Here is a 26,891-nt window from a genome sequence, read left to right as displayed (position 1 = left end):
AATACACTAGATTAACAACAAAATCAGATACATTTATGAAAGGCTCTGTATCATGCTTAATCTTCAGTTTCACCAAGAGCTTTCTCCTTTTTCCAGGGGAATCTGAGAATGAAAGAATTTAATAAAGCTACTGTTCCAGAAATCTCAATTGTTTGTTGCAAAGAACTAAATAAACTTAAAACATCTACTTTAAAATCAAAAAACCAACCTACCTAAAGTTGCAGCTTTTCTTCCTTTCTCCTGAGCCAGTTTACGAATCTGTTGTTTCAAGGAAACTCTTTCTTCTTCTAGTCTTTCAATCTGTGGTATATTTCAATGTTAGTTGCTTTTTCGCAAAGCTTCATTTTAGAGAAAACAGTATGAAATATGTCACTTACCTCTTTCAGTAAGACTTGGTTCTCAGCCTTATATTGCTGCTGTTTTAGTACTTTACTGTTTTTAAATTCAGTTAAATCAATCATTGTCTTTGGATCAAGACCTGAAATATAGTACATAGAATAAAAGCACTGAATATATATAACCAGGAAAATTCCATTTAGATTGCAGGCTGAGGAATATAGAGGAGAACAGGAGAAACCTTAGATCTTTATAGAGTCTTTCAGATAGCAGTCCTGTGGCGCAAAGGGATAAGCTGCAGAGCTTCAGTCAAAGATCTGCTCACAACCTGAGTTTGATACCAACAGAAGTTGATTTCAGATAGCCAGCTCAAGATTGACTCAGGCTTCCCCTCTTCCAACATCAACAAAAAGAGTACCCAGCTTGTTGGGGATAAAGTGTAGATGACTGGCGAACTCATACACATAGTTTGCCTATTAAATGTCACAATGTGACATTAGCCATGGGTTAGTAATGACACAATGCTTACATTGGGAACCATCTTTACATTTTTTTAAACATCCAGGACACCTTAACTATCCACACTTACAGGACATGAACTCATAAAGCCACTGTTGATTTTATTTATTATTATTATTATTGAACAACTGTCCAATTCTACTCTAACAAGGAGGAGCTCTCCAAGATTTGCAAATGCTGTTACTTAAGACCATTTAATGGAAAATGCCAAGGACTAAGCCTGGAATCTTCTACACTAACCTATAATCCATCTTCTTCAGACACAAGTCAACTTTTTTGTTACCTTCTACAAGCTCCTGAGTGCACTTTGCAATCTGTTCTTCTGATCTTGTATTATTAACACCTCAACATTTTTCCCAGCACTGGCAGGTAAATACATGGGACTCCAAACTGCTTCAGAAGAACTTATACCCTTCCTCTTTCTGCTCTCTTTCATCCAGGCAAAAGGCAAAAGGAATATTTTCTGTCATGAAAACCTGCTGGATCAAACTCAACACAGCAACCCACTTTGCAACCCCTGGTGAAATGGTGGGGAATGGCTTCCTTATGGGGCCAGAACAGGGAAAATGCAGAAAAACCTGCCTTGTGAAAGTGCTAAATAAGTGTCATTGCACCCCTCTTTATTAGCAGCTGCAGCAGAAATTAGAAAACCCCAGGAAACCATTATCATTTGGCTCAATTAGAAAACCCCAAGAAATCATTGTCATACCCAAATAGAAATAAAGACTGAAAAATAACAAGCTTCTTCATTACCACAAAGGTTTGTACTCAAGGTGTTTTCATTTGGATTTATTGGTCTAGTTCCTCTTACTATATAGGAGACTATTTCATTTTTCACTGACTTGGGTGATGCTGCAGGAAACGGTTTCAGAAGTTATTTGTGAGCATCAGTGTTTCATTGCGTTCTGTTAACTTGGTCTCTCCACAGTGTATGAACAGCTCATTAACAATGTTTGCCCAGTCAAATCAAAGTTACCAGCACAGAGTAAAGAAAGATAAAATACAAACTTATAGCAGTTCAATAAAATAAGTGTACACATTGAAAACAATAAAAACCACTTTAGATATCAAATAACATTAACCAGAGACCCCCTAAACCTACTAGAAATCAGACCAAATTTTGTAACCTGGCAAAAAATTTCAGGATTCACTGACAATGTTGACTTGAGAAGAACTGATCAACCTTACATTTCAAGCCCACTAAAGAAACTGAACTGACTGTCTCAAGGAATACATAAGAACAGCTAGATAGTTCAGTTAAGAAGGCTATTTCAGTGTCATAGTTCAATCAAACATCTGCAAGATTTAATGGGATACTTACCTAGTCGTTCCCTAAGATCTTCATTTTCATCAAGAAAATCATTGATTTTGAGTTCAAGTTTGTTGATTTCTTTAATTAATGTTTCAATCTCATGATCTCTTACTCTGATTTGCTTTTTTAAATCTTTTATTTCAGCAACTGCATCTTCCAGACCATAAATCCCCTTTAAAAGAAAAGGGGGGAGGGAAGTCTTGTAAAGAAATAAATCTTATAACACTGAATTTATCTTCATCAAGTGAGTCTATAGCCCTGCCTACTTTTCCCAAGATAACAGACCACTAAACAGCTTTCAACCTTCAGTATATTCGTTTGTTAGAAGGGAGTTACAAGGGAAAGGCCACAGAATAACCAAGAACTCTTTACAATAAAACACCCTACAATAGTTGGGCATATTCTCAAAATACACATGATCATTTTAAGCACTGTCTATGGATTTTGTTATGGTTTTGTTATGTGAAATTAAATTATATACCGTTTCATAATCTCTCATTTTCCTCAGAGTCTCAATAAGTTCTTTATCCTTCTCCCTTGCATCGATTTCTGCAAGCTCAGCTACTCTCTCAGCTTCTTTAGTTTTCTGTTCCAGCATATATAGTTTTTCTTGCATTTCTCCGATAGAGTCCTTTGCACTAAATGATGGGAGGCCTAAAAATACAACCAAAATACTTAAGAGATTTCCTGTTATTAATTCTTAAAACAACTTTACAATGCCTTCTTCAAGGAAAGCCCACACACTATCGCATATGTCCAGAAATGCAGTAGAAGACTTCTCATAGGAAAACAGAACACTTATATATTTAAAAGAGCTACCAGACATATCCTTCTGGACAGAGCAACCACATGCATCCAACTGAGATGGGATCACACGCAATAAGTTTCCATTTTCCCAGCACAGAATTCTCTCTCTTATATTACTCATGGCTAAGGGTTCCACTGAAACAGATGTTAGCCTTTATTAAGAAACATATTAAGAAAACTTCTACCTTCACCAGCTTCAAACTCTAATTTAAAATGTAATTAAACATTTTACTTTTGCATGGTTAATGTTGTATGAAACATAAAAAAGCCAAATTGCCTTTATCTTTTTGGAGTTCTCTCTTCAGGTCCTCAATAATTAAAGTATTCTTTTCCATCTCCTTTGTATACTCTTCCACTTGCTCACTGAGCAGTTTAATGTGAGCATCTCGCTCTTGAACACCCTGCAGCAAAAATATACATACATATATATAATGCTATACTTCATTAACACCACACATGGCTTACTAGAAATATAGAATGAACAATAAAAAATAGAAGTACTTACAACATAGAGTTCAGATATTATCTAGGAGGATAAGCAAAGGCAAAGCAGCAGAAAAATAAAACAGAAAAGTAAAAATATACATTTTTCAACATGGTGCTATAAAATAGCTACCTTCAAAGCTGGATGATATGTACAGCAGCATCTTGCTTCATCACTTCTATTCTGGACAAACTACTTCATATCATTTTTAGACAGAAGAATGCAGTGTGCTCTCATGAGTCGCATGTACAACTCATTATAAAGTAGCAAGAGCCACAATTACTCACACCACACAATAGTATCCTCATGTACCTCCAAAAACTTAGGGCCAAACAAACTTCAGTGAGAATAGTCACAGTAGAAAAAGCTCTTTGGCAAAGGGTACTGTAACAAAAACTTGCCTAAGGTACTGAGCTAGACTTACACTACACTGGGAATATTCACTTCCTGCCGTATCCCAACATCCCTTCCACTTAAACACTGTCTTTGGGAACAGAGGATCAAAAAGCAATCAGATGGAGTGTTACTGTAAGATCTCCAATGTGTCTGGGTGAGGAATTGATGGACCTCCTATGCCATGGAAGTGCTTTTTAGCTGTTAGAAAACAGCTTGCATCACTGTAGTTCTGAAAAGTATTCTGAAAAGCCTCTACCTGGGACAGCTATGCCCAGAGGTGGGATCCAGCAGGTTCTCACAGGTTCCCGAGAGTAGGTTACTAATTATTTGTGTGTGCCGAGAGGGGGTTACTAATTGGTGATTTTGCCACGTGATTTTTGCCCCTCCTCCACTCCTCAGCAGTAGCGTGCAGAACTTGAAGCAGTCTAGCAGGAAGTGCACCGGTGTGCATGGCAGACTGCACCTGCGTGCATTCGTTTCCCACCTAAGTGGCTGCGTCCTTGCCACAGCCCTGCCCCCAGAATGCCCGGCCACGCCCCCGTTGTGCCCCGCCCAGCCCCATTGGCGCTACGCCACTGTTTGAATCCCACCACCATGGGAACCTGTTACTAAAATTTTTGGATCCCACCACTGGCTATGCCCCAGTTCTATGGTGCCGATCACTGAGACAAGCCCACTTTCCACAGTAGTGAACCTTCAAAAACTTGGCAGGCGCATAACTTTTCCCTATATCACCCTCCTGACAATATTTTCCCTTTCCCTCCTTCTGGCAACCCCCATAACCACTCCCCTTTCCCTTAGCCTACCTCATTCCCTCCTCCTCACCCATCCACCAACCTGGCTTTATCTGCCTCCCATCTTCAGTTATATTTATACCCTACCATTCTCCACAGAAGGGACCAAAGCAGCTTGCATTATTTTCCTCTCCTCCTTTGAGGTAGTTTAGGCTGAAAACGTGTTATGGGCAGATTACCACCTAGTGAGTGTCCACTGCCAACAGGCAATTTAAACTCAGTCTCCCAGATCCTATTCTAAAGCTCTAACCTCTACACCACATTGGTTTAAATAAAGTGGTAGTTGTTGAACAGTAGCAAGTAGCCAGGCCTAGGTGAGTCATGCAGCTGGGTGGCATCAAGTCACTCTGTGATTGTTGCCAGGCATGGTCAATGAGGTCTCCCTCAGAGGCCAAAACAGCCCTGAAAAAGACCCTGTACCATCCTCCTGCCTTTTACTGACAAAACATAGCCTAGAATGCTCTGCCTAGTAATTGCCACTGAGAACTTACTTCTTTTCCTACCTCCCCACCCTCATCCCTCACCCAGCCACTCCCTCCCTCAGATATGGCAGCAGCTCTCCTACCAGCAAGTTCCCTTACCCATAGCAATGGCTCTCTTCAGAACCTAGAATTGGTCAGGAGAGGCAGGGCTGGCTGCAGCAGCATTTCTGTGAAGGTGCCAAGAATAACTTTGCAGGGAGATTTTTAAAAATACAAATATCTTTTTCCAGTAAGCTTTTAAATGTTTCTGAGAATCTGGAAGGTCCCCCAAAAGTGCAGGAAAACCCTCTTAAACTCCACCTGGCTCTGATCCACAGATTTCATACCTACAGATTAAAGCAAACTTGGATAGATATACAGATAGGATGTGCATACAACCCTCAATACAGTAAACAGAAAAAGAAACAGTAAGGGATTGAACAGCCGCTTATTTTTTCAAAATGCAGAAAAACATTCGTATTTCTTAAATATCGCCACAGTTTCAAAAGCAAAGCTTGTGTATATACTCTGTGCAGGGGCAGAGTTAAGCATGCCTTTGTCGTTGCTGTCTTAAGCAGCTCAAGATCCTAATGCTGCTCATATTGGTGACAAAGAAGGAATGGATACATGTGACTGACAAGTAAACATATGACAGAAATGAAGTGGCTTGAAGCCCAAGAAGAACAAAGGTATAAGAATCACACAAGAGTATAATAGCACATAGTGTGGATGGGATATTGGTGAAGATATACTAAGAGCATTGTAAGTCAGGTGAACACACTCAGATGGTATTTTCAGCTAATAAAATTTTAGTCAGTTTAGAAATGCAATGCAGTTCCATAAACAATCAATCACACCTCAAAACAATTAGGAAGCCAGTTGAAGAAACTACTGGTTGAATTTTCCAGTACCTCTTTCACAACCTTTGCCCTAGAATTCTCCAACAGATGCAGAGTGCTCAGGAAAAGGCATAATGTGTAGGATAAGAAAATATCCCTAGTTTCCTCTTAGTTCACTGCAACTGACAGTGGTGAAAGACCAGTCTTTCAATCCTTCCCATAGGACTTGAGGAGGAAATGCTACCTTTGGCCAATGAAAAAATCCAAAAGAAAATATCCCAGTTTTTTACTTACATGTCAGGATTCAGGGGAGTGGGGTCAGTAGTAGTCACAAATAATAACTATTAGACCTGGGCTCTTGTCTCTTCATGCTATAGCTTTTAATGGAAGCACTGCATATACACACTGCTTTCCACTTAAAACTTTAAAGTGGGATACTCCAGAACAAATTTCCTGGATTACTAAGATGAAGATAGATACTTCAGTGCTCAAAGTGTTACAGTTTTAGTGACAATACAGTTAGATGTAAGTTAAGTAGCATCTTAGAGACCAACAAGATTTTCAGGGTATATGCTTTTGAGAGTTTAAACTCCATTAGTCAGACTCCATTAGTCATCCGAATAAGTGAACTCTGATTCTCAAAAGCTTACATCATACTGGTCTCTAATGTGTCACGGGAATCTAGCTGTTCTACTGCACAGCAACATGGCTACTCTCTGAAACTAGTGATTATACAATAACATGTGAAGGGCTCCCCCTTTCACTCCCAAAATGAGATTGCTAATTTTGCCATGAAGTTTTCAAGATGAGTAAAAATTGTAAATCCTTTATAGACTGCAAACACATTCAAATTATTGCAAATAATACTGATATTAAAGTATCTGGACATGTAATTTCTGTAAGTGGCTTCAATGTTGTGAAAATACAGATTAAGTATTCATTTTGTTCACTTCACAGGACTTTGCAACCACATAACACAAATACTGCATATATCTTTGGTTAGTTACTTGCTTACAGATCAGCAAATTGTACCTGTTGGAGTGCCATAACACTGCTCTTATCAGCATCAAGCTGCGCCATTTTCAACTTCTCTTTCAGTGTCAACAACAACTGCTGATACTCAGCAATTTCATCATCTTTGGAAGCTAACATTCCCTGTGAATCAGGAATAAGTGGTCAACAGTCTACACAACACATAATTTGTAACATTCTGCCCATATAAATCATGCCATGAAGTACCTTCCATTCTTCCACTTTTTCATTTACAGCTGCCATAAGAGGATCATCCTCTTCATTCTTTGCCTTGAGCTGCTCTGCTAACTCATGCACCTACAAAGGCATTTAAATATGATTAACTGAAATACAAACTATGCAGACGTCATAAAGGATACACTCTAGATGCATTTGCAAGGAAACATTTGCCAGCAATAGCTATGTCCCTATCATGAATATCTGGAGAGCCACAGGTTGCAGACCCCTGATCTAGATTATCCCTGAACAGTTTACTTTTAAATAATACTGAACAAAATCTTATACCCACCTTTACCCCTGCTAGATGGCCTACAAGCACGATCTTGATGGTAGACTCAGGCTAAGTGACTTCTTACCTGCAGCTTATATTGTTCCTTTTCTTTCCTTAGTTGGTCCATAACCATGTCTGATTGCTTCACAATAAGTTTCATTTTATTGTACTCATCAGTCATCTTCTCCATTTCCTGCACAGATTCTTCTAGATTCTTCCTCATTTCTTGATTTTGAACCTCTAATTTTTCATTAGCTTCAGTTAAACTCTGAGTATTTAAAAAGTAACATATTTTTAAAAATTAATGTTTTAGCAAAATAATGTTTAAAATGATCAAGTAGTACTCTGGTTCTGACAAGCATCAACCAAGAACAATTCTGTTGTAATGTATAATTATCACTTTAACTTAAAGTACACAAGTATCACAGCATAACGCAAGCCACTAAAAATAAGTTCACTTCTACAGTGAACCTCTGTTTTCAATGGCACAACTGGAATTAGCACTCTTCTCCTCCCCACATGCACACACAAGAGCAAAATGTGTTTTAATCACATAAGAGCTAACAAACAGTCTCACACAAGCCCAAACAGTAGAAAAAGTATACTCTAGCAATTGCTGTTCCCTGAATTTTTTCTTCAGACTGTTCCACAACAATAACATTTGGAAAAGGCTATTTCCAGATATCACATTACTTTGCATCGATTAACAAAATAGAGACATATCCATGTACCTGTATTAGATCTCACCACGAAAACCATTACTGCTCTACCCAAAGGAGGATCCCAATAGAGCCAAACCAGGAGGAGAGACTTGTATTGTGACCTCAGCTGAGAAGAGCAGTGTTTACAGCCCACTTACATTTGAAGGGAAAACAAAATTACCTATCTCCTACTCAGACCCCTAAAACCAACACAGATTTAGTGCTGTGCATGCAAGCTGCCCTCATTTTGCATTAGAGCAGTGGTTCTCAACCTTCCTAATGCTGCGACACTTTAATACAGTTCCTCATGTTGCGGTGACCCCCAACCCTAACATTTATCCATTTTACAGATGGAGAACACTGATGCAGAGAGTCTTGTGACCCCTGATGCAGAGAGTCTTGTGACCCCTGTTCAACCCCCAAAGGGGTCATGACCCACAGGTTGAGAACCGCTGCATTAGAGCATTGAGCAGCGGGGGGGGGGAGGGGTATGCAGATACATGCCCTTGGTGAGATGGGGCTAGGAATCAGATTTTTTATAAAGAGCAAGAGAGATGCTAGAATTTGTCACTAGCATCCATTCAGTCTGGCCGCTTCCGCACGGCCACGCTGGGGGTTGGGTCGGCGTACATGATGCCGACCCAGTCCCCCCGGGACCATTCGCACAAACAGCCCCGGGAACGACAGGGAAGACGGCGCCACGGAGCACCGTTGCCCGATTGACGTATCTTTCCTGCGACCGTCCGGCACGTTGCTGAGGCCAGGGGACACGCTCCCCTGCCCTGCGCGACCGCTCTGGAGTCGCAGGGCAGGGGGGCATGTCCCCAGGCCTTGGCGACGCGCCGGACGGTCACAGGGAAGGTAAGTCGGTCGGGAAAGGGGTGGCACCTTCCAGCCGCCGTTTTCCAAAAACCTCGCGAGGTGGGAAAATGGCGGCTTCACGCCGCTGGGGAGGAGCAAGAGCGGCGCAGCTGCGAAGCTGCTGCGTCCCCCATGCGAACAGCTCCCTAGGGACAGCGTTTTTGCCGTCCCTAGGGCGCTGTATACGGCCCGTGCGGAAAGGGCCTCTGAGTCATAAAGAATGAAGGATTAGTTCACCTGATAAGATACTTTAATGCAATGACTGAAAGTTTACCTGAATTTCATCTAGATATTGTACAAGTTCTAGGTTTTTTTTGGATAACTGTGACCTGTAATCAGAATCTTCTCCCCTTCGTGAAATAAGTGTTTCTTTTTGTGAATCTATTTGTCTCTGATAATCCATTACATCTTGACGAAGTTGCTCATTCTGCAAGGAAACAGAAGAGCGTGAGAGACAGAGAGGAGAAACACAGTGTGAAAATTCTACACACAGGACATCCAGAACTATAACGAAGAATTTTATGGAGTGAACATTTCACCTACGTTCTCACGGCAAGTTGACAGCACACAAATATTATTAGAACTCCTACCATCTATTAACTTGAAATCTCACCTTTTTCCTCATTCGTTTTTTCTTCAAGGAAAGTAGAGCAAAATAAGAAAGAATATCAGAAAAAATAAAGAAGTCGTAACTTAGTAAGCAAATTTAAAAGCAAAATAAACTTTTAACGGGAAGAAGCAGTAATACTGTGCAAAAAATAGCAAGTATATTAACATTCCATTAGGTGTTCTTATGCTGCTACAGAAAGTCAAGTCTTGGGGTTAAGGGACCCTGCGCTACAAGGACCATCCTTCCCTTTACACTGGAGCTCCACCCAAGAACGGAGTCAAATCAATTAGGGGAAATTAATAGTCAGTGGCAATTTACCCAGAAACCAGGCTGGACAGCCCCTTGGGCCCAACAGGATGGAGCAGGTTGTAGGCAGACTTTGTAGTTTTGCCCAGGGAAGCTGAAGGATGTGGCAGCAGTGAGCAAGCCCGGATAAAAGAACAACTGCTCCCTGGGCTGACGTGTTTTGAGGCAGGGCAGGAAACAGAGGAGAAAAGGGTAGAATTTAACTCAGTGTAGACCTAGGGCAGGTTACAGAGTGGTTGTTCTTTTCCTGAGTAATCCTGCAATAGGTGAAGTGTACCAGACATTCAGAAGTCTGCATTGATATATAAGGTAACAGGCATAAACAAACAGTCTGGGCTTGTGATGTCAAGACCCCACGGCCTCCAAATATGATTTCCCCTGCTCCCAGAGGGCACTACACTCACTTACAGGAAAATAGTGGGACACAAAGCACAGAAAGTATCAAGGAAAAGGAAGAAGTACAGCCAAAAAGGAACAGGGCATAGTAAGCAAACTTGGGATAGCACACACCTAGAGGACTACAAAAGAATGAGAAACCACAAACTATCACAAAAGAACAGCACCTTACCACTCACATTTAAATTTAAAGATTCAAAAATCTTGAAACAGCTCTCTCCAACACCCTAAAGGCTTGCTTCAGACCAAACCCCAGGCATTCTTTTCCCCCATCCCACACTACAATTTTATGACTTTGCTTTAGTTTAAGGATGCTGAGCAAACTATGGCTTGAAATTGCCCTCTAAACCAGGTTTTAATGAAAATCAAAATTAAACTGCTGCATGAAAGGGAAGAAGAGGACACATAATCCCAAGGATTGCATATTAAGTGCCAAACAGTAGTTTGGCATTACGTTGTAACAATCCTCTGTGAGGCAAGCATAAGCCAACCAAGTATTATACATGCATTGATTACTGACCTCTCTTCTCAACTTGCTGTTTTCATTTTCTGCATCCTCACTTCGAAGACCAAGCTAAATCACAAATAGAAATTCAATTATCTTCTATTTTGTTGGCAGTTGGAAAAAATTAAGCAAGTTCACCATGAATACAGAATTCGTATTTTCTTTGTTTCCCGTGAATACACAATAATAAAAGTAATTATTGCACTAAAAACCCACCATTTTCAATATGTCTGATTTTACTCATATGCTCTGGTTCCTGAAAATGGAAGATAGATACAAATAAACCACTTTGTGACAAGATTTATCCTGAAAAGTAACTGAGGGGCAATAATGAGTAGCGCTAAATGATCCAATAATAAGGAATCTCCGTCAGGAAATTAAATGCACCATGAAGTGACAATTCCATATTGGCAGGAAAAAGCCCTACCAAAAGAATACAGAACACTGTAGTGAAATTATCCTGACACACAAACAAAGCAATAATATGCAGAGATATTTCCACCGAAGACCATTTACTTCAATGCACATACCCTGGAGTAAGCCTGCATAATACTGTTCTGCAAGAAACTAGTTAAATGTGAGACTTTCTCTTTCACTGTATTTTTGAACTGTACAACAGTTCTGTAATTGCTTTAATTTCAATTTGTAACATATAAAACATTAAAGTATAGTACACACTTTCATGATATACTGTAGTTACAATATATTGCTTTGATCAAATTCCTGTTCTGCAGTGTGTCTACATTAAAAAGCTGATTCAGGTGCCAATAATTACTTTAAAAATTAAACTACATTTCTCTCAGTTCTATGACAAATTCTTTTGGCTATCCTCAAGACTAGTTTTCGCTTAACATAATTCCCCACCCACCCTTTTACAATTTCACTATTGTTAAAACACCACTTACCTGTTCATTGATTTTTTTCTCTTTCTCTAGCTCCTTTTCCATATCTACCAATTCTCTGTCTTTTTGCTCAAGCTGTTTTTCCAGCTGACGGATCTCATCACGCAAAAAACGAGTATCGCGGCCACCAGTAGATTGTTGAGCTGCCTTAAAGTGTATTAAATATGTCATCTCCAAGATAAGTAAGCGGGGTGCACATTGAACTGTTTTACTCAGAATGACAAGTCAGAAAAAATCCATGGAGACTAAAAAGTTCCTTGCAGTGTTTATGCACGATGTTTGGAGAAAAGACCAAAAAGTCCAGCTATTCACTTGAGTCTTGCCATGACAATCAATGAATTGGAACCAAAACATCTATAACCTAACCATTTAATTGCATAAGAATTAAAATAGCGGCTAATCATTTAATTTCACAGTTTCTATTGTAATATACACAGATAAATGCAACAATGTAGATATCCCATTCATCATACCCTCTTCAATTTTCTATGCAACATCAATCAAAATCGCATGAAAATTTTAAGACAGACTTCTGTCAACAACTAGTTTAAGTGATTTTTCACGTTTGCAACAGAAAACTGTTTTTATGGTTTCTTCATTCTATAGGTGATAGATTTGATCCACTTGAAAATGTAATAACTCTAGATAATAATAGACCTTACCAATAATGCAACTTCAAACAATGGAAGTCTAGCCATGATGTAAGGCATCATAGATACAAAGCATATTAAGTACCACTGATTTCATTGGGGAATTTATCACTAGGATTTAAAAGCGATGAACTACAGTTGGGTCATATTCTTAAAATTTACTGATCTCTGGTCATATTTGAGAAGTTTACCTAAAATCTGAACATGAACAGCTACCTTTCTATTTGGGAAGAAAGATAGCATAGATATGTTTTAAGTAAAGACATCCCAAAGGCTCAAAAGTGGCTTTACAACTGTAAGTACCACAAATGCTATGACGAAAAAAAAGATAACAGCTGAAAAAAATTGAGTTAACATTTTAATTTACCTCTAATTCCTTTTTCAATTTCATCACCTTTGTTTTTAACTGATTTTCTGTTGAAATAAAACAAGATATATTGTTAACAAACTGAGTTTCAAAGCTTGCAGAACAAACTTAATGCAACTTCTAATTATGTGTGTGAGTCAAGTGCCATCAAGTGATTTCTGACATGTTGACCATATGAATTAATGATCTCCACAATATCCTACTGTTAACTTAAGCAGGCAGTCTCCACATTGGGGCAGGGTGACGGTGGTGGGAATTAAGTGGAGACAGATAAGGGATAACTAGGATCAATAAAGTAGGTATACCAGAATAGTCCTGTGTGAAAATTCTCAAATTAAAATTGGTTTTATTAAAGAATAAAGAGTAAAACAATAAAAACATTTCAGCCCTTGAACATACATCCACAAGGCATGCATGAGCTAACTAAAAGAAAATGGGGTAAGCTGTATAGTATTTCAGGGATGGGTGACAGTCACCAGCCTTGAAGAGATGTCCAGGGAAGCAGTGCTGAAAAGGAAAATGATCAGTGTTTCCAGGATCAAATGAAAGAGTTCACCTACAAGTGGGGGTAAACACACAGAACCAGATCACACACTAGGAATGGCCAAAGGACAAATATTTATATTCCAAAAATGGGTCCTGAGGTAGTATGAAGTAAGCTGGCAAGAAAGCCAGAGACAAAGAACGGATTGCTTTTCCAGTGTTCCAACAAAAAGATAAGAGAGGTCTCATGAGCCATTAGGACCCAAGAAAATTTCTGGACTATTCTCTTGAATACTGATTTATTGCTGGGATGGGTGTGAATGGCACTGATTAAATCATCTTAGGGTGACAGTGGGAATTACCTAGTTCCATTTTCTAGCCAGGTACACCTTGAGGTCTGGGGCAAAGCCGTCAACCACCTTCCTGTACAGGCTTGACACACAAGATGGATCCCAAAACTCTAAGAGGCATCCATTTGGAGAGAAGTGTCTTGCTCTTATGCCAGCCTTTGAGCCCCATGCCTTCATGACACCCCTTAGCAGGAGGAGGGGTCCAACTGTTTACACTATTATTAACAGCCTTGCTTAGGTTTTGCCAACTGAATACCATGGCTTTCTTTGTTGAGTCAACGCATCTCATGTCAGGTCTTCCTCTTTTCCTGCACCCTTCCTTGCTTCCTAGCATTAGTAAACTCTCCAGTTATTCTTATCGTCTTGTAATGTGGCTAAAACAAGTAGTCTCAGCTTAATCCTTTTAGCTTCTAGCGAGAGTCTTGACTTGATGTAAAACCACTTATTTGTCTTTTGGCAGTCCATGGTATTTGTAAAACTCTCCTCCAACTTAGCAGAGCACCACAGCTTTCTTTACTGTCCAACTTATGGGAGAAATACTTACCTATCTTTTATTGACACAGACATATTTTAAAATTGCTTAATCTTTGACTCAGTCTTGCTCATTTTTTACCTTTTAAATGGACATCCCTGAGCTTGTTGGAAGCATAGAGTATAAACATGTAATCTTGTTTTCCAGATAAAAAATATACAATTGATTGTATATGTGTGTTACTTATACAGAGAAGTAGTTATACCAGATTTGGCTTGCTCTTCCCCAGCTTTCTCAACTTCTTCCAAAGCCAGCGCTACTTCTTGAGTTTTCATCTATAACCAATGTACCAAAAAAAAGCACATAAAAATATTTTAGGTGATTTCACAAGAATGTATTGTCCAAAATAAAATAAATGTTATTCTACATAAAGCTCAGACTCCATGATCACACAATTGACATACTCATGATCACAGATAGGTCCACTAGCAATAGTGATGAAACCCAAGTCACAAAAAGCAAAGTAAAGATTCATTCTTGCCTTATACTTCCTGGAATACACGATAAAATAAAACTGTATTGCTTTCTCACAATACATAAAATATTTAGCTGATGTGATTTAGACCGCAAGACAACAACCTCATTTTTTCTGCCAAACCACTAGCAGCAAATAAAATACAGTTAATACAGCCACTGTTTTACTGTCACACCTGCCATTTGGCCCTGCTAATGAGAAAAATAAGCTTTGCTAACTGTTGCTGCTGTGGCTGGTTCTCAGCTGGAGATAAGAGGCTAGCATGCTAAGAAGAGAAATGCTACCAGCCAAACAGTTGTACTGGATCAGGAACAGAAGAGCACTATAGCATGGCCTACCCAAGGTATGGGACAGATCACTATCAGTGCCACTTTTTCTTGCAGAGGCACACACTTTACAAGTCTCATATATCTTCCCTTTCTTTGGCAAGATCTTAGCCAAAAGATGGTCACTGGAGGTGTGGAGGGAAAGGTGGTTTGAATTTCCTGCATTCTGGAGGAGGTGGAACTAGATGACCCTGGAAGATCCTTTCAACTCTATGTTTCTACAATTCTATCATATAGGCATTAATAACAAAGTTTCTAGATAATATAAAAACAAAAAAATAAATACTGTTGTAGTAAGATGCATCACTGTTAAAGACATACCTTCATTAATGACTGAGATATTTTAAAGAGTTGAATTAAACGTTCAGGATTCTGATCCTTCAGATCATTTCCATCAACCTAAACATACATAAGCAAAGCATTCCATTACTATTAAGAAAAGGAACATTTTATGTTGTTTTAAGTTCTTTTCAGAATATCTTTAATGTATCAGGCAATGAACCTTGGTTACTGTCTCCAACAAATTATCAGCTAGTTCCTCTTGATGAGGTAAAGCATCAGGATCCACTCTCATAAGCTTCTTCCATTCTAAAAAGGGTGCCATCTTGAATGGTGGTCAATTTCTACCAAAAGAATAAAGCAGTTGGTGTTAAAAAATTATATTTGCATAAAGAGAATCTTCTTGATCAATCAACAAAGGAAATTATAGCTACCTAGATAGAATATTCAAAAAGTAACAGAATGCAAACCAAATCCTTAAGATCATATTTCAAAGATCCTTGTGGATATGTAGCTGAATTCCAAGCAACAGCAGGGCTATGAACTAAAGTTAAACTAAGCCATTTACCCACTGAAAGCTTTCAAGATACAAAAAGATTCAGGCAAATAATAGTCATAGCAAAATGAAGTCAAGTGATTAATTAAATCTTTACCTGACCTATTCTATCTCTGGATCATCATGAAGTTGTCTGGGAGTCAAATGTCTGTGTACCTCATACTCACTTGGTGAACCAATGAAAGCGCTGACAGCACCCCAACAGGCACAAAATCTCTTGTCTTGCTCAAGTGTTCATTTCTCTCTCTCCTTTTAAGACGGCTCCTAGAATATCAAGCTGGCTTTTAAAATTTGTCATAACACTTCTATCCATGGCTACAAGGAAGACACAAACAGCAACTAGAAGCTAAAACAAGCATTAGAACCCACTCCCAGCACTAAATTTATTGGGGCACGTAATAAATCTTGACAAAGAAACAAGTTGTTGTTTTTATGGATAGCTGCAACTTTTTCAGCTTTATATTTTTTCCAAGACTAACTCTTTTTCTTTCTATCATATGGGGACTGCAGAAATCTGAATGCATTTACTAAACCTGGTGCATTCCCATATACACGGAATGGACACAATCAATTAGTGCATTAAAACAAAATTCAAGACCAGTAATGTCTTAGAGACCAAGAAGGTTTTCCAGGGAATAAGGTTCGGAGAGTTAGGCACTAATGAAGATATATCAGTCCTTATATTCAAGTCAGAAGGCTACCAAGAAAGGTCAGTTGGGAGTCAGGGTGCAGAGTTACAATAAAAAAGGTAATCAGCTGAATTAGACTAAGGAGATATGTTCAAGGTAACCTGCCTTGATAGGAATGAGCAGCCTAAAACTCTAACTATCATGAACAGAGGTAGTAAATGCAGAGAATTACCATCTTTTTATATAAAAGGCTAACCATACTGGTGACAATTCACTTCCAGCTAATCGCCATAAGAGACTCACTTCCAGCCAATTGTAACGCATGGCTTGAGGATGGGGCTTACACAGTAGGGGGGGAAAACAACACAAACAAAACAGCAGAATGTGGTGGTTACTCACTGTCTCATGTGCTCACACTTCTCTACTTCTGAATTATTACAGTCACTGTACTGTCTGCAGCTGCTTAAGGAGGAGCAGGTGCATGCATCAGCCACTCCTTGTGGGAAGCCCACAACTACTGGCAGCCACAACTGGACCATTAACTGTTAAGAGACAATGCAGGAATCCAGGAAGAGGAGGAGGAAGCTGGTGACATGGGTCAAAGGGGGATGAAAGGCAGGAAGGGTCACATCCCCTCAGTGGCTGCCATTAACACTTTCGTGCTGATGCAGGAGTCTGGGAAGAGAAGGAAGATGAGGGAGCTGGTGACACAGGGCCAAGAGAGAAGGCAGGAGGGGTTGGTACCTTTGCTGAGTGCTATTAACCCATCAGTTTTCTAGACCCCATTGTATTTGTTCATACAATGGGATTAACTGCTAGTCTGTAATAAGATCTTATGTCCATATTTAGCTGGGTGGTGGTGTCTTGAACTTATTTATGAATTTATCTTACATGTGGCCATCATTTCCATCATAGACTTTGTCAAGGGCATTTGACAAATAACATTACCTTTTGATGGGTTATATTAATTCACAGAATTACCTTTTAGAAACTGTCCTGTTTCTTCTGAAGACTGAAAAGTTATAGAAAGGTATGGGATCTTTTGATGTACCATTAATCAGTGATATACTGACAGGAGATTGGAGGCTTTTAAATAGAGGCTGGATGGCCAATTGTCAGGAGTGCTTTGATTGTGTATTCCTACACGGCAGGGCGGGACTTGATGGCCCCTGTGGTCTCTTCCAACTCTACGATGCTATAATTTGAAGAACCAGTGTGAAATGTGACCCAGGATTAAATAGTGGTTGAACTAAGCTTTAGGAAATCAGCGTTCCAATCACCATCTCTACTATACAACTTGCTGGATCTGCACCTACATCTAACTGGATATTGTGCGGATGTTGTGCTACAGCAATCATTCACCTGAATTCCTCTGGATGTACAAGAAAACCCAGTGGCAAATTAATACTACAGCACAATATCAAGCAATATGTGGATGCTCTCATTTTCCCAGATCATCTGATATATATAGCTATATATAGTTGCTTGATCAACCGAATCGACATCACAGGGTTATTACAAGGATGAAAGGGGGTGACAAGAGAGATCCATGTAAAAGGAGAAGAGTTTGGATTTACATTGCACTTTCCTCAACTGTAGGGAGTCTCCAAGCAGCTTACAAACTCCCTCCCTTCCTCTTTCTACAACAGACACTTTGTTAGGTAGGTGGGACTGAGAGATTTCTGAGAGAACTGTGACTAGCCCAAGGTCACCTAGCTGTAATATAGGAGTGGAGAAACAAGTCCAGCTCTCCAGATCAGAGTCCACCGTCCATGTGAAGGAGTGGGGAATCAAACACAGTTCTCCATCTTAGAGTCTTCCGCTCTTAAGTATTACACCACGCTTATTCCAACTAGAGTTCCGCAAAACGCACAGCTATAGCCATTTATAGTAATAAAGGCATCCATGAAAAAAATGCACAACTCATGCACAAGTCTTTAAAGTGCACCAGACAGGTTTTGCAAGCATGTGCCCCACCCCTCAGTCAAAACCACTGGCGGAATGTACCAAGGAAAGCAACGCAAAACAAAAGCTTGTACCAGCGCCTCTGAGAATGTTAAAGCGGAGCAGCACCGCAAACCTCTCTGGCCATAGCAGTCCCGAAAACTCCCTCAGGAGTACTCCAATGCAGCACCAGCGACCTTCAAGGCGAGGCGGAGAGAGAGAAAGCAGTCCGCGCTCTTTCCTTCCTCCTCATCAGCGGTGCATCCCGAGCCTCCCCATTCACTTTGCCATCCATTGTCATCGCTACTCACCGCTTTCCGTAGCTGTTTGCAAAACGAGGAGGAAACGGCCGCTGCTAGGCGACAGTATCAAACAACCCCAAGCAGGACCGAAAGAAGAACCCGGATACTCTTAAAGAAGAAGGGGCTGACGAATCAAATCTCCCTCTGGGCTACCCAAACAACGTTAGCTTTACGAAGAAGCCAAAGAAAGAGCGAACAGGACCGTGTTCTAAACGGGGGTCTAAAACGACACCTTTCGAAGTGAGTTGTAGGATACGATTAACGGTAAGGAAATCGTGCCAGGGAGAAATTAAATATCAAACTACATTTCCCAGGATGCTCTACACTACTAAGAATATGGTCAAGCGTTAAGCTCCGCTTGGAATGTTGGGATTCGGAGTCACGGCGGACGTTTTCTCCCAGCGTTCTTATCGGTCTCGTGTGTTTGCGCTTGCGCGGTGCGGTCGGGGCGGGGGGAGTTTCTGTCCGCTTGCTTTGGATTTCGACTCGAGGCATTGAGGCAAAGCTGAAGAGGCAGCGGGATGAAACATGGCGGGGAGCTTGTCAGTGACGGACACATCCAGGTAAGTGGGCTCATGTCTGAGATGCTGGAGGGGGATCCGCGATCAGGGACCTGAAAGAAGCGACGGGTCTGTGATTCTCCCACGAGGATGCTGTGGAAGATGTGAATGGGTTCCTGGCTCTGCCTGGCTTGGTGCCTTTTCTGAAGGCTTCGAAAAACCATCAGTGAGGTAAATCAGGGCCTCTTGCCTTCGAAATTTCAGCGTGGGAGTAATTCTTTCCCCTGTGCAACATGGCCATCTCCACTCGAGCGTTTATGGCTTATTAAAAGTATTTCTGGTTGCGGTTTTGTGGGTATATCGCATACTTTTATTGTCTGTGGGGCATGCTTAGTTGTCCTGTTTTGTCCTCGGAACCATCCTATGAGGTAAAATCTATATGATTGTAGGAAACTTAACATTTGTCAGGGAGGGCTGAAAGCAGCAGTAATCAGTACCTGCCTGTAGTGGTTTTCTGTTACTTCTGTGTTCAGACCAATAGAGCTGGAAACAAAAGGTTTTTGGTATGGGCTTTAGTTTTGAATTTTGTTTTGCACCAGTCCATCTACATACAGCTTTTCAACTGAGATCAGTTAGGCTGAGAGAATGGCTGGCCTCGAGGTATGCAGTAGAGCTTCCCGGTTGAATGAGTCAGGATTTAAACTGAATCACAACTTATGTTTATGTTCATTGTACTGTAAGAGACTGAAAACTGGCTCTTGTGTTGTACCAAGGTAGTTAGGTACTGCATGTTTAGTCTGTAACAGAATAACCTGACATGATGTTTCAACATGTGTGGCAAACCACTTGCAAAGCTGAAAAAGTAGGTATTTTGTAGTTAATTTGGACCTCAGTTTATCCAGTGGCAGCACCCCTACATGTGAAACAGAGCAGTGTCTGACTACCTGTGTATTTGTATTTAATCATTCAGAAATACTGACAAGTACAATTTTTCATACCATTGTTGAAGATAGATATTACCTAGATCAGATTACGATGTACACAAATGCATGGAAAATAGGTAATACAGGTTTATATATTGCATCTCTTTTTTTGTTGTTTCTTGGGAACGTGACTTAATGCTTGTAGATGTCTTGAATTTAGTTTGTAGGTACAGGCTGAAAAAACATATAGTCTGACACATTCATAAAAAACACGTTCTAATAGTTACTTTACCCTTTAAACATGAGCCACCTTCAGCAGTTGGTTGTAAGGCAGTGTAAAAGTTAGGTTACAATCAAGAGAGTGTTTCTAATGGTTTCCTTTGTGTGTGGGATGGTGGCTAATTTATATATCAGATGTAAAAATAGCATTTGTTATTAGGTTCTCATGAAACCCTTAAGTACTAATAAACAGCTCACAGCTTTTTTATAAGTGTGGTTTTGTTTTTAATGGCCAGCCAGAGGCTTAAATGGATAAGTGTATGCAGGTGATTAAGCCTTTTGAAAGAAGGGACTAATGCAGTGTAGTCAGTGTATATATAAGAACATAAGAACAAGCCAGCTGGATCAGACCAAAGTCCATCTAGTCCAGCTCTCTGCTACTCGCAGTGGCCTACCAGGTGCCTTTGGGAGCTCACATGTAGGATGTGAACGCAATTGCCTTCTGCGGCTGTTGCTCCCGATCACCTGGTCTGTTAAGGCATTTGCAATCTCAGATCAAGGAGGATCAAGATTGGTAGCCATAAATCGACTTCTCCTCCATAAATCTGTCCAAGCCCCTTTTAAAGCTATCCAGGTTAGTGGCCATCACCACCTCCTGTGGCAGCATATTCCAAACACCAATCACACGTTGCGTGAAGAAGTGTTTCCTTTTATTAGTGCTAATTCTTCCCCCCAGCATTTTCAATGAATGCCCCCTGGTTCTAGTATTGTGAGAAAGAGAGAAAAATGTCTCTCTGTCAACATTTTCTACCCCATGCATAATTTTGTAGACTTCAATCATATCCCCCCTCAGCCGCCTCCTCTCCAAACTAAAGAGTCCCAAACGCTGCAGCCTCTCCTCATAGGGAAGGTGCTCCAGTCCCTCAATCATCCTTGTTGCCCTTCTCTGCACTTTTTCTATCTCCTCAATATCCTTTTTGAGATGCGGCGACCAGAACTGGACACAGTACTCCAAGTGCGGTCGCACCACTGCTTTATATAAGGGCATGACAATCTTTGCAGTTTTATTATCAATTCCTTTCCTAATGATCCCCAGCATAGAGTTTGCCTTTTTTACAGCTGCCATGCATTGAGTTGACATTCCCATGGAACTATCAACTAAGACGCCTAAATCCCTTTCCTGGTCTGTGACTGATAGCACTGACCCCTGTAGCGTGTATGTGAAGTTTAATTTTTTTGCCCCTATGTGCATCACTTTGCATTTTGCTACATTGAACTGCATTTGCCATTTCTGAGCCCACTCACCTAATTTATCAAGGTCCGCTTGGAGCTCTTCGCAATCCTTTGTGGTTCTCACCACCCTACATAATTTGGTATCATCTGCAAACTTGGCCACCATGCTACCCACCCCTACTTCCAGGTCATTTATGAATAGGTTAAAGAGCACTGGTCCCAAAACGGATCCTTGGGGGACACCACTCCCGACATCTCTCCATTGTGAACTTCCCATTTACACCCACTCTTTGTTTCCTGTTTCTCAACCAGTTTTTCATCCATAGGAGGACTTCCCCTCTTATTCCTTCATTGCTGAGTTTTCTCAACAGTCTCTGGTGAGGAACTTTGTCAAAAGCCTTTAGAAATCCAAGTAGACAATGTCCACTGGTTCACCCTGTCCACATGCCTGTTTTCACCCCTCAAAGAACTCTAGTAAGTTTGTAAGACAGGACTTGCCTCTACAAAAGCCATGCTGACTCTTCCTCAGCAGGTCTTGCTTTTCTACATGTTTATAATTTTATCTTTAATGATAGATTCTACTAATTTACCAGGAACAGATGTCAAACTGACTGGCCTGTAATTTCCCGGGTCCCCCCTAGATCCTTTCTTAAAGATTGGTGTGACATTGGCCATCTTCCAGTCTTCAGGGATGGAGCCTGATTTCAGGGATAAGTTGCATATTAAAGTGAGAAGACCAGCAATTTCATGCTTGAGCTCTTTAAGAACTCTTGGGTGAATGCAATCTGGGCCAGGGGATTTGGTAACATTTAGTTTATCAATGGCTGCCAGAACTTCTTCCTTGTCTACCACTATCTTCGTTAGTTCCTCGGATTCGCCTCCTAAGAAGCTTGGTTCAGGTGCAGGAATGTTCCTCACCTCCTCTTGGGTGAAGACAGATGCAAAGAATTCATTCAGCTTCTCTGCAATCTCCCTGCCATCTTTTAGCACACCCTTTGTTCCTTTGTCATCTAACGGGCCTACCGCTTCCCTTGCTGGCTTCCTGCTTTTGATGTACTTGAAGAACTGTTTGTTGCTGGTCTTGATGTTCAAGGCCATGCGTTCCTCATAATCCTTTTTTGCCTCCCTTACAGCTAACTTGCTTCTCTTTTGCCACCATTTGTGTTCCCTCTCATATTCTTCATCAGTCAAACTGGACTTCCATTTTCTAAAAGACATTTTCTTTGTTCTGATAATTTCCTCAACCTCTCTTGTTAACCATGGTGGCTTTCCTTTGGACTGGGTGCTGCCTTTTCTAACCTGTGGAACACATTCCAGCTGAGCTTTTATTACTGTGTTTTTAAATAACCTCCAAGCATCCTGGACAGTTTTGACTCTCTTGATTTTCCCTTTCAGCTTCCTGCGCACTATCCCCCTCATCTTTGAGAAATTTCCCTTTCTGGTAGGCTTTAATGTAACTACATTAGTAGTTGCCACTTGTTCGCATGCTGAGATACTGAATCTGACAGCATTGTGGTCGCTGTTCCCTATCGGCTCAACAACACTGATTTCCTGCACCAGGTCCTGGGTCCCACATAGAATTAGATTTAGGATCACCTCTCCCCTGGTTGGTTCCACAACCACCTGCTCTAAGCCACAGTCATTTAGCCTATCCAGGAATGCTCTCTCCTTACTATGACCTGAACATGCATTTTTCCAGTTTATATGGGGATAGTTAAAATCACCCATTACCACCCCATTTTTGTTTTTGTTGGCCTCTCTAATTTCTTTTTCCATCTCAGAATCCTCTTGTGCACTTTGGTCTGGGGGACGATAATATATTCCTAATATTAAACTGTCCTTCACACCTGGTATTGATATCCACAGTGATTCTGTAGGGGAACCAGCTCCCCTTGCATTGTCTATTTTATGTGATACTATGTTCTCTTTGATGTAAAGGGCAACTCCACCCCCAATGCGCCCTGTCCTATCCTTCCTATAGAGCCTGTAGCCTGGTATAACAGCATCCCACTGGTTCTCCTCATTCCACCATGTCTCTGTAATGCCCACTATATCAAAGTCCTCCTTCAAAACGCTGTAGTCTAGATCCCCATTTTAGGTCAAATGCTTCTACTATTAGCATAGAGACACCTGTATACCCTGTCTCTGTCCTTAACCTGGGATTTATGTGCTTTACCCTCAAGTCTTTTGCAGACACTATCCCTTGTCACATGCACATTGCTATGTTCCATAAGCTTGTATGTGGTTGATTTAGAAAAACCTCCCCTCTCTGTCTGCATCCCCCATAGATACTGTATTCCGGGCAAAGAAGTCACCTCAGCTCCTGTCGAGCTTTCCCCAACAATGATCAGTTTAAAAGCTGTTCTGCCACCTTTTTTTTTAATGTTGAGCGCCAGCAGCCTTGGTTCCTCTCTTGGAATTAAAAGATGATGAATGCCCGTCCCGTTTGTACCAGGCCTGCCTTGTCCCAAAAGTGTTCCCCAGTTCCTGAAGCAAATCCTGAAACCCTCTGCCTTACACCACCTTCTCTCATCCCACGCATTGAGACCCTGTATCTCCAGCTTGCCTAGCTTCGCATGCCTGCACGTGGGCAACTGGTGTAGCATTTTCTGAGAATGCCACCTTGGAGGTCCTGGACTTCCCAACCTGTTTCCTAGCAGCGGCTAAATTTAGCTCTCCAGAACCCTCCCGGCTACATTTCCTTAACAGTAATGCGTTGGTTGCCAATATGGACCACAACTGCCTGACTCCACCCCAGCGCACTGTCACAAAGCCTATCTAGACGAAGCAGTGACATCGCGCCTTAACCTTCACACCAGGCAGGCAGAGTCACCCATGCGGTCATCACGCCTGTCACAAACCCAACTCTCTACATTTCTAATGATCGAATCACCCACTACAAGGGAGCCCCCCACCTCCTCGAGGGGTATCCTCAGTCTTGAGAGGATAGCTGATCACCAGTTAAGGAAGGGATCCCATCTAAGGGAGCATCTTCCCCACCTCAGACTGGCACCCTCCATCCCCAAGGCCTTCATTCTCCATGACATCTGAAGAGATGTCACCTTGGGAGTGGGACCCGGCTGTTAAGTCCCTGAAAGCCTCGTCTGTCACCCTCTCTGCCTCTTTCAGCTTCTCCAGGTCTGCCACCTTGGCTTCAAGAGAACGCACACGTTCCTTGAGTGCCAGGAGCTCATTGCAGCGAGGGCACACCCACGACTTCTGTCCTAGCGGCAGATAGTCATACATGTGACACTCAGTGCAAAACACTGGAAAGCCCCCCTCCCCCTGCTGGCTTTCTGCCTTCATATCTGATTTGTTTAGATATTTAAATATTAAGCTTTTAGTCAGTGCCCCCCTGGAGCTATCTGCACGTACTGTCTGTCAAATATGTCCTTATTAATTTAAAAAACAAAAAAATTAAATTAAAATTGCGCGCGCCGCTAGGCCTTACAAGGAGAAAAAGAGATAACCCCTGTTAAAATACACTGTTTTAAAAGCTGTGGCTTTGAGAAAAGCCCTCCAAAATGAACACCAGCAGGTCACTCTGCTCTTCCTGGCCAAGTCTTCTTCCCACTGCTGCTACTCCTCTCTGCTGGTTCCAGAGACTGAACTAAAGCCCCACCTCTCAGGACAAAAGCCCCACCTCTCAGGACAAAGAGGAACAAGAGATGAACTCTGTTAACCCCTGTTAAGCCCCACCTTCCAGATTCAGCAGCCTTACAAGGAGAAAAAGAGATAACCCCTGTTAAAATACACTGTTTTAAAAGCTGTGGCTTTGAGAAAAGCCCTCCAAAATGAACACCAGCAGGTCACTCTGCTCTTCCTGGCCAAGTCTCTTCTGCTGCTACTCCTTTCTGCTGGTTCCAGAGACTGAACTAAAGCCCCACCTCTCAGGACAAAAGCCCCACCTCTCAGGACAAAGAGGAACAAGAGATGAACTCTGTTAACTCCTGTTAAGCCCCACCTTCCAGATTCAGCAGCCTTACAAGGAGAAAAAGAGATAACCCCTGTTAAAATACACTGTTTTAAAAGCTGTGGCTTTGAGAAAACCCTCCAAAATGAACACCAGCAGGTCACTCTGCTCTTCCTGGCCAAGTCTCTTCTGCTGCTACTCCTCTCTGCTGGTTCCAGAGCAGTTGACTTCATTGCAGCTTGACAAAGTTACTTTTGTTGATAATCATTTAAGTCCATTCCAAAGCACTGTGTCTACTTTAGGTATACTTGAATCTTTGCCTGTTGGAACTTCTAACTCATTCCTTTGAACAGCAAATGCTTTGATTCTTGGACATTTTCTAAAGTTCTATAATAGGTTTATTGTATTGTTATTTGAATATACTGCATGCTGCCTTTGAAATCAGTTAATCAAAAACTGGGCTGTAGTTTAAATTGTAGGTTATCAAAATATACTCTTCCTCTACCCATGTGTCAATTACACTACAAGCATTTCAGAACTTTGGTTTCTTAAGGAATTCATCCAGTTTGCCTTTTTTTCTTATTTGATCTTTAATCCCACTTTTGGAAAATATGAATGGTCTTTCAAGTGTGTCTTGTGGATTAATTACATCAGAAAGGTGTGTGTTTCTTTCAAATGCATGGCACCTCTCAATTCATGTGGTGCCATTCATACCTTGCAAGGAAAAGTGGTGTGTGATATGTTTCTTCAGAAAGCTGATCCTTATGCTTACATTAGCAAGAGTCATTGTTGAGTTTTCTGTTGATTCATCTGTCTGAATAACAAAAGTTCATTTTCAAGTCCTGTTGTTCTCACATATCACATTGGTTTCAATTTAATATAGTTTCTGGCTCCTTAATTGTCTAAGGGAAACTGCACAGAAATCAGTGCACGGTTTGTAACTTTTCAGTGTGCTGCAGTTTTTAAAATTCTTTAAAAAATTTCACCTGAGATGGTTAGAATAGGAAGGCACTGAACTGTTTGAACAGTGGTTATCATCCAGTGATATGTACACTGCTGTGGGTATACAGAAGCAATTTATGTGGGACACAGAGTTTTCATAATAATTGCTAAGAATTTTCTCTCTGTCAGTCCCCATGTCCATCTGCAAGTGTGACTGTGACATCTCCAGCTGAGCCTACCTGGTGTGGATCATCCATCTGTGACTTTTCAGTGTGCCAATAGAAACCTCAGACACTCTGTGTTTTTTCTGCACTCCATCAACTGTCTCTGGCGTGCTGCTTTCCGGCAGCCCTACATACCCCATCTTATCCATTGAAGTTCTGATGTTTTTTATGTCCTTAAAAGTTGATGTAATTATAAATATAGTATAATATGTGTAAACATATGAATGTCTTCTGGAAGGCAGGGTAATGTTTCTACCATGGTGGAACCCAGGTTTCATGGTAAGGCTAATCTG

General features: G+C 41.0%; 2 protein-coding genes across 5 annotated transcripts in view; one reads left to right on the top strand and one right to left on the bottom strand.

Moving 5' to 3' along the window:
* Positions 1–18,643, bottom strand: part of CEP290 (centrosomal protein 290) — an 80,414-nt gene extending 61,771 nt beyond the window's left edge. The window contains exons 1-18 of the mRNA XM_048501553.1: positions 18,438–18,643; positions 15,937–16,033; positions 15,437–15,557; positions 15,256–15,333; positions 14,339–14,408; positions 12,769–12,815; positions 11,755–11,898; positions 10,865–10,918; positions 9,646–9,666; positions 9,307–9,459; positions 7,556–7,738; positions 7,188–7,277; positions 6,981–7,103; positions 3,252–3,375; positions 2,649–2,821; positions 2,177–2,339; positions 378–478; positions 213–300 (exon numbers count right to left, since the gene is read on the bottom strand). Of these exons, the coding sequence (XP_048357510.1) occupies positions 213–300; positions 378–478; positions 2,177–2,339; positions 2,649–2,821; positions 3,252–3,375; positions 6,981–7,103; positions 7,188–7,277; positions 7,556–7,738; positions 9,307–9,459; positions 9,646–9,666; positions 10,865–10,918; positions 11,755–11,898; positions 12,769–12,815; positions 14,339–14,408; positions 15,256–15,333; positions 15,437–15,538 (1,714 nt within the window). The 5' untranslated portion in view covers positions 15,539–15,557; positions 15,937–16,033; positions 18,438–18,643. The remainder of the gene's footprint in view (positions 1–212; positions 301–377; positions 479–2,176; positions 2,340–2,648; positions 2,822–3,251; positions 3,376–6,980; positions 7,104–7,187; positions 7,278–7,555; positions 7,739–9,306; positions 9,460–9,645; positions 9,667–10,864; positions 10,919–11,754; positions 11,899–12,768; positions 12,816–14,338; positions 14,409–15,255; positions 15,334–15,436; positions 15,558–15,936; positions 16,034–18,437) is intronic.
* Positions 18,644–18,865: 222 nt separating this feature from the next.
* Positions 18,866–26,891, top strand: part of TMTC3 (transmembrane O-mannosyltransferase targeting cadherins 3) — a 43,147-nt gene continuing 35,121 nt past the window's right edge. For 2 of the 4 annotated variants that reach the window (XM_048500272.1, XM_048500270.1), the window contains exon 1: positions 19,087–19,207. The gene's annotated coding sequence lies outside the window, so the exon portion shown is untranslated. Of the gene's footprint in view, positions 18,885–19,086; positions 19,208–26,891 lie in introns of those variants that run through there. The other 2 variants (XM_048500273.1, XM_048500271.1) reach the window with 2 other exon arrangements.

This window comes from Sphaerodactylus townsendi, linkage group LG06 (genome assembly GCF_021028975.2).
Source record: "Sphaerodactylus townsendi isolate TG3544 linkage group LG06, MPM_Stown_v2.3, whole genome shotgun sequence".
Lineage (NCBI taxonomy): Eukaryota > Metazoa > Chordata > Lepidosauria > Squamata > Sphaerodactylidae > Sphaerodactylus > Sphaerodactylus townsendi.
The sequence above is the reverse complement of the archived record's forward strand: the minus strand, read 5'-3'. Positions and strand labels throughout refer to the sequence as shown.